The sequence below is a fragment of the Lithobates pipiens genome, unplaced genomic scaffold (assembly GCF_037356315.1).
Source record: "Lithobates pipiens isolate NorthernLeopardFrog02 unplaced genomic scaffold, aLitPip1_a1.2 Scaffold_19, whole genome shotgun sequence".
NCBI classification, from domain to species: domain Eukaryota; kingdom Metazoa; phylum Chordata; class Amphibia; order Anura; family Ranidae; genus Lithobates; species Lithobates pipiens.
In genome coordinates this window covers 371,891,497-371,907,968 of record NW_027507764.1, presented here as the reverse complement: position 1 = coordinate 371,907,968, position 16,472 = coordinate 371,891,497, and the positions used below count along the sequence as shown (strand labels likewise).

The following is a 16,472-nucleotide window of genomic DNA, read 5'->3' as shown; positions in this document are numbered from 1 at the left end:
CTATCGTTATCCTTTCAAGTTTTCTTCAATCCTTTATTAAATCTTGTTGTAAAGCTACTGAAGATATGACTCTTATCAATCAACATGTTGCTGAACACATGGCTTAGCCCTTTTTGTTTTATTGGAAAAACTACAGGAACATAGAGACAGGAAATCATAAACCATGATGTTCCATTAGAAAGAATGTTACATTATACACAACCACCTAGTGGTAGAACTAATAATCACAGTATAAAATACGAGAATGGTTGCTGCGTCTCTGTCTGTATAGACAGCATGCTAACACCCCTACTGAACAACTACTCATATAAATCTTATCTTCTTTCAGTGGGTGGCACAGTGGTGTAGTGGTTAGCACACTCACCTAGCAGTAAGAAGGGCCGCTGGTTCAAATCCCAACCATGCCACTACCTGCCTGGAGTTTGCATGTTCTCCCTGTGCTTGTGTGGTTTTCCTCCTACAATCCAAAGACATGCTGGTAGGTAAATTGGCCCTAGTATATGTAGGACTGTGGATTGTAGGCTCCTTGAGGGTAGGGACTGATGTGAGTATGCAATGTACAGGGACAATTATAGACACTCACTCAGGTTGAACTGGAGGGACAAAAAATGTCCACAACAGGGACACAGACAACATTAGGAACCTGAACGTGGGTTTGGTGGCTTTGGGTTTGGTGGCTTTGGGGGGGTTGGCGTTATGCACCAGGCTTGGCCCCAGTAGACCGGATTATAGATAGGATATTTGGGTAGAATGTTGGTTACTCGGTGCTGGTTATTACTATCTGACTTTGGCAGTAATTGCCTATTTGTTTGGTACTGTTTGTACATTACAACTTTGTGTTCTTTTGTGAGTGTTTATGGAACATGTAGGATTGAATGTGTTTAAATAAACCTTTCTTCTGATTTAAAAAAAAAAAAATAGAACCTAAACATGGGTATAGCCCTTCCCACTCTAGACAAACATTGTGTTTTGGCTTGAGTTGTCCTTTAAAGTGTATGAGAAAGCAAAGCTTTATTTAAATTTTGGAATGATAAAAACGTGTTTGGCGTATTTTTATTGCTGTCTGTGTCTCTGCTGGGAGAACTTGCCCCTCTGTTTGTCCTAGCAACTATTGCCACTGAAACAGAAAGTGAGAGGAAATACAAGATTTGCCACCAGAGCAAAAGGTAGGGGGTATATCATACCAATGGGGATAATATTCAGGCTTCAACTGTCTAAGATAGAAATACTCTACTTTGGAGAGGTTTTCTCTTATTTTCTGATGTGTCTAAGGACAAGAATTAAAGGGAAATCTCCCCAGCAGTGAACAGACAGGAAAACAATTACCAGATAGAGCCTTTAACCTTCTGGCCACCTCAGGCGACAACATGAGTCTGAGAACAAATATTAAGAATTAAACACAACTAAAGCACATGTGACAAGCTGTGTGAAATCTGGCAGCAGTGAATTACAGAGAATGTATTTTAAGATACAATGACTGCATATTCTACATATTCTACATTAGCAATTAACAAAATGTCTTCTCTATGGAAATGCTTTGTATGCACACTGTGTTTTAACGTAACATATCTATATTTTACACTGTACAGGGGTTTATGTCTCTTATATACCTTTGTGTGGAGGACGTCTTTCAGCTCATTGATTATTTCAGTTTTAGTTACTGGTTTTTCCAAGGCTTGACAGTTGGAAGCCAAATTTATTTAAGAGTAAAGAGGCCAGATATGCCTAGACCTGTAAAGGTATGTATGAAATGCATGTTATTAAACATTTTTTGTCTTTGAAACCAATAATGTTGAGATCAATATTTGAGCTGTGTAAATCACACACCTAGTCGAACAGAATTACACATTCCTCCACAGATATGTATAGTGGATATAAAAAGTCTACACACCCCTGTTAAAATGTCAGGTTTCTGTGATGTAAAAATGAGACGTAAAATGAGACATTAAATTTTATTTTAGAACAGAACTCAGTCTTTTTGGGTATGCAAAGGTACATCTTGACATGGCAATATTCGACCACTCTTCTTTGCAAAAACACTCCAAATCTGTCAGATTGCGAGGGCCTCTCCAGATTTTCAAATGGATTCAGGTCTGGGCTCTAAAACTTTAATCTTCTTTTGGTGAAGCCATTCTTTTGTTGATTTGGATGTATGCTTTGGGTCATTGTCATGCTGAAAGATATAGTTCCTCTTCATGTTCAGCTTTTTAGCAGAAGCCTGAAGGTTTTGTACCAATATTGACTGGTATTTGGAACTGTTCATCATTTCCTCTAACGTGGAAAATGTTCTGAAATGATTTATCTTTGTCTCATTTTTTTACATCACAAAAACCTGACATTTTAACCGGGGTGTGTAGACTTTTTATATCTACTGTCGCCAGGGCCGAAACTAGGGGGCGGGCACTTGCCCTGTGTGACGCATCTAGGGGGGCACCGCCAGGGGTGGCCTGGACTAGAGGAGGCCCTGGGCTTGATAAAAGACCTGGATTTGGAGAGCAGGGTGCAGAGGAGGCTCTTTTTTTTATTTTTATTGGCACGTCAGCAAATTCTCTAGAGGGACATAAATCAACTTTCCGTTCACCACTGTCTCCTTTCGTCTTCACATCATTGTAGCATCTCATTATATATCAGAAAGTAACAATATCAATAACAATTAAATTAACTATTTTTCCCTTATTAAATTCATATCTTTTATTCATCATACACCTCTTTATTATTCCCATTCCCATTACCCATCCCCCCCTCTTTTCCCAAGCTAAATGTCAGCGTTTTCCCCGTCTCCTCTTATCCTCCTCCCATATTGGTCTATTATGGTCTTAAATATTCTGTGTAACTCCAATCCTTCTTAAAATCTTTCCAACATTTCCATTTTTTTATTACTGCTTCTCTTTTATTATCTTCTCAGCTCTTCCATCTTATATACCTCTTCAACTGCATCTACCCACTCCCACATCGTTGGACTTTCCACCTCCTGACACTTTTTAGGAATCGATTTCTTCGCTGCGTTAAGGAGGTGTGGGATGATAGTTTCTTGATATTGTTTTTCGTTACTCTTTGTTCCGTGGAAAAGTACAATCCAAGGATCCGCCTTCACGCTTATTTTAGTTATTTCTCTTATCTTTGGCAAGATCTTTCCCCAATAGATTTAGATTTTTGGGCATCCCCACCATAGATGTGCCATTGTTCCTGTGGTTTTACAGCCCCTCCATCATTCTGCCGATCTTCCCTGTTGGTATTTTGCAGTCTTATCCGGCGTGTTGTACCATCTAGTTAGGCACTTATAGTTCATTTCGGCTGTTTTACTGTCTATTGCCGAACAATGTGTTATTCTTAATATTTTGCTTATTGTGTCTTTATCCCTCTGTGTTCCTAATTCCTTTTCCCACTTTTTGATATATGGCGGGGTCTCCAGCTCTCCCACCGACATCAACAGTCCATACATCCTGGATACGATTCCTTTAGAGTTGTCTGTTGTACAAAGTCGCTCCAACATGGTCAGCTCCTCTCCAGATCTTATTGGTTGAGGTAAGCTTCCAATAAAATGGGCCAGCTGGAGATACCGCCATTCACACATTACCATTAAGCCCTTATGTGCTAATTCCCTAAGTGTTATGAGTTTCCCTTCTTTCATAATATCTTTTATTTGTATTTTTTCTTTTTTTATCCAATTACCTCCTATTTCCTTTTTCCCCCAGGGGAAAAAACTCATTTTCCTTCAGTGCTATAAATGGTGAATTAAAGTGCCCATTTAATTTTTTATAAACCCCATCCCAAATTTTAAATGCTATTCTTGTCAGCTCATTTGTGTTCGCATCCAAAACCCTAAATTTTGGAGGGTTCCATACTATACTAGAGGAGGCTCTTAAAGCGGAGGTCCACCCTAAAGTGGACCTTCCGCTCATCGGAACCCTCCCCCCCTCCGGTGCCACAATCGGCACCTTTCGGGGGGGAGGGGGGTGCAGTTACCTGGATAATCAAGGTAACTGCACCCACTTCCGGGATAGCTCTCTGCGGAAAGGGGCGTAACTTACGCCCCTTTCCGCAAGTGCCCGCCCCTTCCCGCAAGTGCCCCGCTGCCTGCTGGGAAACACACAGATCCCAGAGGCAGCGGGGAGCGTCCTTATTGCGCAGTGCGATTCGCGCATGCGCAGTAGGGAACCGGGAAATGAAGCCGAAAGGCTCCAAGATGGCGGCGGCAGGACCCGACAGGCGACCTAGAGATCGGCTTCGGGTGCCGACATCGCGGGCGCGCTGGACAGGTAAGTGTCGCTATTTTAAAAGTCAGCAGCTGCAGTATTTGTAGCTGCTGGCTTTTAAAAAAAAAAAAAAACGCGGAGTCCCGGTGGACTCCCGCTTTAACTTGGTATGGGCTGTAAAGAAGTTCTTGGACTGGGAGGGGAGTGCAAAGGAGGCCATTGACTAAGAAATTATGTTTGGTGTGGCAAAAGGCCACTGGATGGGGGGGTACAAGGTAGATACTGGACTAGGTGAGGAGGTGTCTGGAGGCCCTGGACTAGAGCAGAAGATGTGTTTTAATTGTTGCAAGTGTAGCACTGACCCCCGAAGGAGGGGCTGGTTTTATTTACCTTCTTGACCTCGTGTGCGTCTAGGGGTTTCCCGAGGTAGATGGCCCAAAGAATTGCAGAAACTGACATTGGATCCACTTTTGGGAATTTTATTTGACAACAAGTAGACAAAACAGTCTCTCAAAGAAGGGTAGAAGGTTGGGTAGGAAGTTCAAGAACTCTTGGAACTGCAAAAGATAGGAAGTCTCTCACTATAGAAATCCAGAGAATTACCGCTCACAACTGGATTCTCACAGCTGCCAGATAGACCTCCTCTCACTAGACCTAGCAGCCGATAGATTGTTTACCGTATATACTCGAGTATAGGCCGACCCGAATATAAGCCGAGGTCCCCAATTTACCCCCAAAAAACTGGAAAAAATTATTGACTCGTGTATAAGCCGAGGGTGAGACATGCCTGTCCATCCCTGTGTGTCCGTCCATCCCTGTGGGTCCATCCATCCCTGTGTGTGTCCATGCATCCGTGTGTGTGTGTGTGTGTGTGTCCATGCATCCGTGTGTGTGTGTGTGTCCATGCATCCGTGTGTGTGTGTGTCCATGCATCCGTGTGTGTGTGTGTGTGTGTGTGTCCATGCATCCGTGTGTGTGTGTGTGTGTGTGTGTGTCCATGCATCCGTGTGTGTGTGTGTGTGTGTGTGTCCATGCATCCGTGTGTGTGTGTGTGTCCATCCATCCCTGTGTGTGTGTGTGTGTGTGTGTGTGCATGCATCCGTGTGTGTGTGTGTGCTTTTTCCCACCTTAGTTTGATTGGTTCATTAATATATCAAAATTGCCCTAAGGAATTAGAAACAACTGTCAAATAGGCTACTAAGGAATAAACCAGTAACACCAGTAATAGAAAGGTTTTACATTGCTGTTGTTACAAAAGCACTATAATAAGCATATGTGTATGTATATTATTTGCTAAACATTGTTTGATCATCATAAACACCAGTCAGAGGAAGTAGCCATTGAAGTAATGGGTTCCATATGGTACAAACTGAAAGAAAAATGGAATAGGGCACATGCATTGATTTCTTCATTTCCAGGAGAGGCACAGTAAAGACACAGTAGAGCCTACCTGTGTCCGTCCAGCCTGTGTCCGTCCCGGCCTGCGTCCCGTCCCGGCCTGCGTCCCGTCCCGGCCTGCGTCCCGTCCCGGCCTGCGTCCCGTCCCGGCCTGCGTCCCGGCCCGTCCCGGCCCGTCCCGAGCCGAGCCTCCGTCCTTCAGCTCTTCGTCGGTGGCCATTCTAGGATTCAAAAGCCGCGCCTCCGTCGGTGATAGGCGGAACACTCAATTTCCCACTGACTGCTGGGAAATTGAGTGTTCCGCCTATCGGATGTCCGTGATAGGCGGAACACTCAATTTCCCAGCAGTCAGTGGTCCGCCTATCATGGACGTCCGCTCATCTTCATACTACGGACGAGGATGAGAGGATGTCCGTGATAGGCGGAACACAGACTGCTGGGAAATTCAGTGTTCCGCCTATCACAGGCGAAGGCGGAGAGGGAGGCGCGGCCTTTGAATCCTAGAATGGCCGCTGTCTGTCTGCTCGACACGCTGATCGGGCAGACAGACAGCGATGACTCGAGTATAAGCCGAGGGGGGCACTTTCAGCCTCAAAAAAGAGGCTGAAAATCTCGGCTTATACTCGAGTATATACGGTAAGTAAAACAAAGTCTCAGACTTGGATGTAGAACACTTGTGAATAAAGTCTCTGCCACAGACTTGGATGTAGAACACTTGTGAATAAAGTCTTTGCCACAGACTTGAATGTAACTGAGGGACGTAGATAAATTTAGAGAGCTATCATATGGTACCAGTATCTTGCAGCCGGTCTGGCGATACTGTATGAGTGTAGATTCACTTAACGTCTTTCAACTGAGCCCCCAGGCTCCTTCTGAGAAGCCAGCCTTATTCTTGGCCTTCTCCCGAAGAGTCCTCTTCTGGTTGCTTCTCCAGTTGCTGGGCCTCTCCACAGATGAGACGGCACCGGACCACCTTTGAATCCTCCTCCCAGTTACTGTGCCTCGGGCTAGCCAGTCCCGAGACTTAAAAATGGATGGATCCGCACCCCAGGCCATGAGGGCCATGGGGGCTGGTCAGGGGGACCAGGACCAAGCAGACAGAAAGATCTTCTGGACCGGAACCCAGAAGCACGTGATCTCAGTACCTTAAGTACCCTCTCCCAGAATTCACAGCACGATGACACTCCCACTGAGCTGGCTCCAAGAAAGAATGGCACCCAATACACCTAGCCAACTGCATTCTCACACTTACCAGTGGTGACAGCGACACCTGTGGCCAAGCAGAACTCAGTGCAATCCAGCTAGACTGGTACTGAAACCACAATTTGGTATGATTAACCCTAAAACCCAACTATGGCTTTAGGAACTCTAAATAGAAAAAAAAAACACATAGTGTGTGCCCTTCAGGAGCCAAACAGGAGCAGAGAGACAGGTCATGTGATTTATTAAAGGATAAGTATAGCCAAAGCTTCAATGGTTGTACATCTCCTGATGATCACATCAGTGCAGATTGTTTTGCACTCCTGTGGCCAATTTTCAGATGACAGCGGGCTTATGCCCACTCTCAGCTGATGTCAGAGTCAGTCCAGGCTGGGGAAAGATCACAACCGTATGGTTGGGATCTGCTCACATCCCTGGACCAGCACCCAGCTCAGCCTCTCAGTGAGCTGCTGAGAGCCTGAGCCGGCCACACCACCCCTCCACAGCCCAGTGTTTTGGAGAGCACCAGGGGGCGGGCAGAGCCAGAGACTGATAGCCGCCAGCTCTCTGTTTAGGGAGCACTGAAAACCGAGCTATCGTGGTGTTTGATTACTCGGTTCTCATCCTTAGAGCCAGCGAGGACAGATGCAGGTACTTGGGTAAGTATGATTCATAAATAAAAATCCCATATTTCTCTTTTAATCACCAACATCTCCTCTTTCATGGAGCATATGTGTCCATGTCCAGTGTGATGGCCGTGTACCGTGTGGTGACGCATGGTGTCCTGTGAATCCCTGTGCAGGCAGTGCAGTCAAATTCAATTGGTACGCAGCAGCTGCATGGACATAGTCGAATGTCAAAAATTGACAAGCAGACAGGGAGGGATGCATGTATCCAAATGCACAGTGTCTGCATTCGGATCTGTGCACCCCCGTCTATAGGTTCTCTGGTGGATGCAGATGCAGCAAAAAGTGGCTCTGCATACAGGACCTGTCTCAGCGCCTAGTTTATCAAAACTAGAGCAGACAGAATTTGGAACAGCTATGCATGGCAACCAATCAGCTCATAGCTTTCATTTTTAAAGCTGAACAAGCTGAAGATAGAAGCTGATTGGTTGCCATGCACAGTTGTTCCAAATTCTGACTGCTCCAGTTTTGATAAATTCCCCTCACTGTGTTTTACATTTCCTACTCCTGACTACTACATTCTAAGTAAAGCATATTCTTTGTTAAAGTGGTTGTAAAGGCACAAGCTTTTTAATCTTTATGCATTCTTTGCATGAAAGTAAAAAACCTTCTGTGTGCAGCAGCCCCCCAGCCCCACCTTTTACTTACCTCTCGATCCAGCATTGTCCATGAGAGCCTTGGCTCTCCAGGGACTCGCACTCCTGATTGGCTTTTGGCAGCAGTGGAAACCATTGGCTCACACTGCTGTCAATCACAGCCAGTGAGCCAATCAGAAGACGGAAGGAGCAGAGTCGAGCCATGGCTCCATGTGTGAATGGACACAGAGCTGCAACTCAGGAATGTGCCTTCTTGGGTGCCCCCATAGCAGGCTGCTTGCTGTGGAAGCACCCAAAAAGAGGGGGGGGTCAGGGCTGCCGGTGAGGAATCCAAGAAGAGGAGGATCCGAACTGCTTTTTGCAAAACTACCACACAGAGCTGTTAAGTATAACATGTTTATTGTTTAGAAAAAAAACAAAAAACTTTAATATCACTTTAAGGGTAGCTGTGTGTAGTAAAGGATATGCAATAGAACCGCTTTATTATATTAAAATTAACATACTGAAGTTTGTACTGTCTGTTCCATACTCGCTTGTGGCACAGTCATTAAAGCATATGGCCCTTTAAGCCCCTCCCAGTGTTGATGCAATCTGACCACACCCACAGTTTTGGTGTGGTGCCCTTATATTACCACATACCATATTTCTTGGGGGGGGGGGGGGGCTGTTGTTGAGAATCCTTTACCCGTAATGACTGCCTGAAGTCTGGAACCCATGGATATTACCAAAGACTGGGGTTCCTCCTTTCTGATGCTTTGCCAGGCTTTAACTTCAGCTGTCTTCAGTTGTTCTTTGTTTGTGCCTTTAGTTTTGCCTTCAGCAAGTGAAGTGTATGCTTAATTGGGTTGAGATCAAGTGATTGACTCGGCCATTGCAGAATATTCCACTTCTTTTCCTGCAAAAAGTCCTGGGTTGCTTTTGCAGTGTGTTATGAATCATTGCCCATCTGTAATGTGAAGCGCGTCCAATCAACTTTGCTGCATTTGGCTGAATCTTGGCTGCCAGTATACAGTATCTCTAAACACTGCAGAGTTCATCTGGCTGCTTCTGTCACATCATTAATAAACACCAATGACCCAGTGCCACTGGAAGCCATGCATGCCCATTTGGCTGCTGAATGACCGGGTAATTTTTTGCGATTCGGCACTGCGTCGCTTTAACTGACAATTGTGCGGTCGTGCGACGTTGTACCCAAACAAAATGTTTTTTTTGTTCCCACAAATAGAGCTTTCTTTTTGTGGTATTTGATCACCTCTGCGGTTTTTATTTTTTGTGCTATAAACAAAAAAATAGTGACAATTTTGAAAAAAAGCAATATTTCTTACTTTTTTTTAATAACAAATATCCCCCAAAAATATATATAAAAAACAAAATCATTTATACAGCGATCAGTGCTCTAAAAATGCATTGATTACAGTGTAACTGAAACTGACAGGGAAGGGGTTAACCACTAGGGTGCGATGAAGGGGGTAAGTGTGTCCTAGGGAGTGATTCTAACTGTGGGGGGGAGGGGCTACCTAGGACATGACAGTGATCACTGCTCCGATCATAGGGAGCAGTAGATACCTGTCATTACACAAGGCAGAATGGGGAAATGCCTTGTTTATATATCTATCTCTCCACACAGCAGTCGCGGACCGCCTGAGAACATCGCGTTCCCGGGACCTGTGGGTACGCTCCCGCGGCGTGTGTCAGGCACACATGCGTGCCCGAGAGGCAGCAAATTTAAAGGGACGTTCCTGTGCGCCCATTTGCCTGCCTGTGCCATTCTGCTGAAATACATCTGTGTATAGCGGTCGTCAAGCGCTTAATCTCTTAATCTTAAAATGCTTTTCCAGAACTAGTCTGGCTTTTTTTAGATGTTTTTTGGCTTTTCTATTCTTTGGGTTTATGAATGGTTTGCAGCTTGTGGTGAACCCTCTGTATTTTTCTCTCGTGAAGTCTTCTCTTGATTGTAGACTTTGACAATGATACGCCCACCTCCTGGAGAGTGTCCTTCACTTGTCTGGATGTTGTGAATGGATTTTTCTTTCCCATAGAGAGGATTCTGCGATCATCCACCCCTGTTGTCTTCCATAGAGGTCCAGGCCTTTTTATGTTGCTGAGTTCACCAGTGCGTTCTTTCCTCAGAATGTACCAAACTGTTGATTTGGCCACTCCTGATGTTGCTGCTATCTCTCTGATGAATTTGTTTAATTTTGGAGCCTTACAATGGCCTGTTTCACTTGCATGGACAGCTCCTTTGAACGCATGATCTAGGTTCAGAGCAATAGATTCCAAATGCAAATACCACACTTTAAATCAACTCCAGACCTTTTACCTGCTTAATTGATGGATAAATAACAAAGGAGTAGCCCACATCTGGCCATGAAACAGCTTTTGGTTCAATTGTCCAATTACTTTTGGTCCCTTGAAAAAGGAGGGGTAGGTATTTTTAAGAGCTGTTATTCCTAAACTCTTCCTCCGATTTGGATGTACATACCCTCAAATAAAACCTGAGAGTGTGCACTTTCAGCCCAAATCCATTATATAAATATAGATTGAATATGTTTTAGTAAATACCTGAAAAAAAAAACTAAAATATATATGGACCCAAGTGTGTGCGTGTATGTATGTGTATATATATATATATTATATGTATGTGTGTGTATGTGTGTATGTGTGTATATATATATATATATATATATGTGTGTATATATATATATATATATATATATATATATATATATATATATATACTGTGTATATTTATTTATATGAGTTTGGACCATAGCTGTTTTACAAGCTATCCATGTGACCCTTCACAGCTGTTTCAAGTATCTTAGTATAGCTGTATTCCAGACTGATTTGTCCCAGGCTGACATCCAGTTGTTTATTCCATAGGATATATTTAGAAAACTAGCCAAGGATTCCTTTTTAATTTTAGGTTATTTTGATATTAAGCACTGTCTTGAAGGTTTATTAATAGATTTGTGATAAATATAGTAAATAGTTTTTTCATGGTATTCTAAAATACAGAACAGTACAGAAGAAAGTTTATACTTCTTCCCATCCCTTTTCGGATATGTAACCGAAATAATTTTTTTTATAGTGTTTGTGTCTTCTCTTATAACTAGTTGTTTTGTGATTGTCTACTACTGAATGATTACTTCTTTTATTTTTATTTTTTTGTTATTTTTTTTTTTTATCTTTTACATGTTCAAAGTAAACTAACTAAAATATAACCAATACAGTCTTTAAAGTGTTTCTTGCCTTCGCCCCAATTAAAAAAAATTATAAAAAAAAAAAAGTTTGGTCTGTACATTTTAAAAATGTCATATTTACTGAGATTTACAAGATGATGTACATACGTACTGCTGTAAAACGTTATTTATAAACAAACATTTTTTACAACACAATGTGTGTATATTTCTTTATTACTCAACGTTGATTTTTTATTTTTTTTGCAGCTGAGCTTGTTTTTCCCAGTGGTATACTGTATATGCAGCGTGCTTTTGGTAGCCGTCCCGCTGTACAGCGATCTTGTAGATTCACTAGTTGGAGTTGCTGTTGTTCTTTCTGGGGCCCCTGTATACTACCTGTGTATCCACCTTTCTGCTGAAAAACAGCCAGCATGTCTTCAGAAATTCCTAGGTAAGGATGTTGCCTTATTGTTGCTGAATTCTTATCAGTATGAAGACTTGCCTAAGATGAGAAACAAAAATATATAAGTACTGCGGTATAGCGCACACTAAGCTTGATATATACAGTAGGTGACCGCGATATTGTGTCAATCTCACCACTTTTATCGGCGAGATTGACACCCATACGAGCCCCGTTGCGGGAGCCAGCGCCGAGCCTGCTCGCATTGGGAAAGGAAAAATGTGTTTTTCCTTTCCCAATGAGCGACAAGCATTGCTGACATTGAGGCCGGGTTCACAATGGTGTGGGGATCTGGCTTGGATTCCCGCCAATACCAGGTACTGTGTTTGGTATAAATCTTGAGGGAGAACTCCACACCAAATTTTAAATAAAAAACCGGCATGGGTTCCCCTCCAAGGGCATACCAGGCCCTTAGGTCTGGTATAGATTTTAAGGGGAACCCCCTATGCCGAAAAAATGGCCCGTACCAAGCCATATGCACTCAACATGGAGGGGTGGGTGCTTTTGGGAAGGGGGGCTCCCTGCGTCCCCCCCACCCCAAAGCACCTTGTCCCCATGTTGATGAGGACAAGGGCCTCTTCCCGGCAACCCTGGCCGTTGGGTGTTGGGGTTTGCGGACGGGGGGCTTATCAGAATCCGGGAGCCCCCTTTAATAAGGAGGCCCCCAGATCCTGGCCCCCCACCCTATATGAATGAGTATGGAGGTACATCGTACCCCTACCCATTCACCTGGGGAAAACAGTTCCTGACCGGCCGGGCTGCGCGCTCGGATAAGGGTCTGGTATGGATTTTGGGGGGACCCCCACGCCGTTTTTTCGGTGTAGGGAGTGCCCTTTAAAATTCATACCAGACCTAAGGGCCTGGCATGCCCCTGGAGGGGAACCCATGCCGGTTCTATTAGAGAGGCGACATTGTCGCTTCTTTCTCACACTCGCTGCAATAGGAAAATGTGACATTTTCCTATTGCAGCCAGCGCGAGATGTACAGTACCCTGTCGCTGAGAACCAGCTGGAAACATGTTCTTGTGGTCAGGTACTGTAATCGTACATTGGAGTGTAGTTATAAAAAAAAAACATACAAAATGCATAGCAAATCTGCCAGTTACAGAGTAAAATGTACTAATTATTACTGGGATTTTTGTATGCTTTGTAGTGCCATCTAGTGTTCAAATGCAATATTTCCTATTTATGATACTTAGCGAAATCTACTTGTCCAAATGTGTATTTTCAGTTTTAACTCAATAGAAAACATTTGACCAGCAAAGGAGATAGCCTATTCATTTTTTGCCATCATTCACACAAAACAAATGTACATGCACTTTCACTGGCTGAATTGCTATGCTCTTTATAAACAGACCCCTAAGACCCCTTTCACACTGGGGTGCTTTGCAGGCACTACAGCGCTAAAAATAGTGCCTGCAAAGCGCCTTGAAAGAGCCGCTGCTGTCTCTCCAATGTGAAAGCCCCAATGCTAAAAATAAGTCCTGCTAGCAGCATCTTTGGAGAGGTGAAGGAGCGGTGTATACACCACTCCTAAACTGCCCCATGCCCAATGAAATCAATGGGGCAGTGCGGCTATACCACCGGCATAGCACTGCTGCAGCAGTTCTTTGTAATGGTTTTAACCCTTTCTCGGCCGCTAGCGGGGGGAGGTAAAAGCTCCCCGCTAGAGGTCGAATAGCGCCGCGAAATTGACGGTAAAGCACCGCTATTTTTACCACCGACGCACCCACTGCCCTAGTGTGAAAGGGGCCTTAGTGTTTATTAATATAATGGGGATCAGTTCAGTTTTCTGCCAATTTATAGTATTTGCTATTAGTATTAGTGTTTATATTGATCAGTGTTTGGTTGTTTAGTGTAGTGTGTGAAAATGTGCACCTTAAAGGTAATTCATTCCCCATGGTGGACACGTTTATGGATTTTGAATAGTTTTGTTTGTTATAGCTGCCAATTAAATGCTCACAGGGGGTTATTTTACTAAAGGCAAATAGACTGTGCACTTTTGAAAGTGCGGTTGCGCTCTGCAAGGGCAGTTGCTCCAGTAAATAATGGAGAGCTCTGCTGACTTCCATCATCCAATCACGTGTAAGCAAAAATGCTGTTTTCGTAATTTTCCTTGCACATGATTGGATGATGAAAGTCAGCAGTGCTCTCCATTATTTACTAAGCTCTGGAGCAACTGCCCTTGCAGAGTGAAACGGCACTTTCAAAAGTGCACAGTCTATTTGCCTTTAGTAAATCAACCCCAGAGTGTCTTTTGCCCCCAACACCAGCAATTTCTACTATTTAAAAAGAGTCACCCCACGATTTTGATTGATAGCTAGATTAAGTAAGGAGTGAGTGAGGTCTGAGAGGACCCAACTTTTGCCGTATACAAAACTGGCAAAATATGCTATCTATTTAGCAAGTAAATATATTAGAGATAAAACTGAAACTGATATAAGAACCACAGTTACGTGGGAGTCCTTTAGGACCTTGGTCCCTGGACATTTGCCTTGTTTACTCCGTCCCTAACACTGACCTGGAACTTTAGTTTATACTTGTGCCTCTCTGTATTCAGGCATTCCATTGTCGGCTCTGAAGATAGCTAGCATAATCAAGAGACCATCTCTCGCTGCAGATTATCTGTAGCTTTGCTGTATAAAAACAACCCTGACCTCAATAAATGTAACTGTTCTTCACATCATATGAGAAATTACAAAGTATTTGTAGAAGGAGATGTATTTATAATCACCAATGTTATTTTTGCCCAAAGCAGTAAAGATATGTTTTCCTTTTTGTAGGTTTCATTTCTTTGTACACACAGAAGATATGTATGTGCTGTGCTGCCCAGTCAACAGAAGAACTAGAGAAGTATAAATAAGCAAATGCCGAAGGTGCTTAATGACCAGAGGCATAACTAGAACCTTCATATAATTGGATAACACCTCAAATTTATTGGGATTTTTAAGGCAATATAGAAAAAAATAATACTAAAATATATATGAAAAAATATATAAATTTTTATTACAACTATCAAAAGATATTACAAAACCAAAATGATCCATACAATAACAGTGTTGTGCTAACATATGTGTATGGCATAGAATGTTACTACATGCGTAGACTCTATCCAGCAAAACAGGCAGCTCTTTTTCCTACGCGTTTCGAAAAATATGCATTAACAATTTCTTCTTCAGGGAAGCCACTGTCTGCAAGCACACAACAAGCAATAAATATTACAGAAATTACATATATACAAATGACATGATACATTGAAACCCAATACTTGAATACTCACATGCTATTTCTGTACCAAAAGTAGGCACTATCTCCTCTTTAGGCAACCGTTCCAGAAACGGAAAGACAGGCCAAGAGAGGAGGGGATTGAGCCACAAACCTGGAGATGGTAAGGATAATATGGATCTGTTTGCCATCTTCCTATTTGATGGGCCATTGGACATTTGTGCAAAGGAATCTTTTATTCCCATCCTTTGTTGAGTTCATTTGGACTCCAGGGCTTTGAATGCGGTGACCTTGCAAACAGATCCATATTATCCTTACCATCTCCACGTTTGTGGCTCAATCCCCTCCTCTCTTGGCCTGTCTTTCCGTTTCTGGAACGGTCGCCTAAAGAGGAGATAGTGCCTACTTTTGGTACAGAAATAGCATGTGAGTATTCAGGTATTGGGTTTCAATGTATCATGTCATTTGTATATATGTAATTTCTGTAATATTTATTGCTTGTTGTGTGCTTGCAGACAGTGGCTTCCCTGAAGAAGAAATTGTTAATGCATATTTTTGGAAACGCGTAGGAAAAGAGCTGCCTGTTTTGCTGGATAGAGTCTACGCATGTAGTAACATTCTATGCCATACACATATGTTAGCACAACACTGTTATTTTATGGATCATTGTGGTTTTGTAATATCTTTTGATAGTTGTAATAAAATTTTATATATTTTTTCATATATATTTTAATATTATTTTTTTCTATATTGCCTTAAAAATCCCAATAAATTTGAGGTGTTATCCAATTATATGTATGATTTCCGGGATGATGGCAATAACATGCCATAGCTCATGATTCAAATAATTTTCACTAACTAGAACCTTCAGGGCCCTGGTGCAAAAAAAACAAAAAAACATAAAGGGCCATACTGACCCACCACCCCCACACACACACCATGCATCCGAGCCACAGGCTTCCAGTTCTGGGAGGGCATCCATGGAAATCCTCCCAGAACCTTGCTTCCCGCATGCCCCCTGGTGCACACATCCAGCGCACTCTGTGATCGCAGATCATGGTAAAGGGCCAATCACAGCAGCCCTTTTCTATGTGATGAGCTGATCACTTGTATACAGACTTACTGGTTATCGGCAGTCCTTTCCTCCCATGCTGTGTCTGTATGAGGAAAGGAGAGCCATTAACCAGCAAGACTGTGAATACATTGTTTACACTAATAATCAGGGCACTGATCATCAATGCAGCCCCATCAGTGCCCATCAGTGCCGCCTATCAGTGCTCATCAATGCCACCTATCAGTGCCATCTATCAGTGCTCATCAACATCAGCTATCAGTGCAGCCTATCATTGCTGCCCATTCAGCGCCTAGAGGCGATTCAGTTCGCATTGTGCGCTATATAAGTATTTCATTCATTCATTCATCAGTGCCACCTATCAGATCCTCCTCAGCAGGTCTCTGGCTGAGAAAATTCCTCTCATATATCCCAGCACCTGCACTGACAGTTCCCCCTTCCTCCTCCCTCACATAGAT

The 16,472-nt window shown here is 43.1% G+C and overlaps 1 protein-coding gene and 1 long non-coding RNA gene across 5 annotated transcripts in view; one reads left to right on the top strand and one right to left on the bottom strand.

Annotated features, from left to right (window-relative positions):
- The window catches only part of LOC143996964 (Y+L amino acid transporter 2-like), a 129,342-nt gene extending 114,664 nt beyond the window's left edge, over positions 1-14,678 (top strand). For all 4 annotated transcript variants that reach the window (XM_077492295.1, XM_077492293.1, XM_077492292.1 and 1 more), the window contains exons 8-10: positions 1,590-1,739; positions 11,526-11,709; positions 14,501-14,678. In XM_077492295.1, the coding sequence (XP_077348421.1) occupies positions 1,590-1,739; positions 11,526-11,709; positions 14,501-14,580 (414 nt within the window). In that variant the 3' untranslated portion in view covers positions 14,581-14,678. The remainder of the gene's footprint in view (positions 1-1,589; positions 1,740-11,525; positions 11,710-14,500) is intronic.
- LOC143996966 (uncharacterized) overlaps positions 11,378-16,472 on the bottom strand; it is a 134,811-nt gene continuing 129,716 nt past the window's right edge. The window contains exon 2 of the long non-coding RNA XR_013277632.1: positions 11,378-11,760. This is a non-coding gene — a long non-coding RNA (uncharacterized LOC143996966). The remainder of the gene's footprint in view (positions 11,761-16,472) is intronic.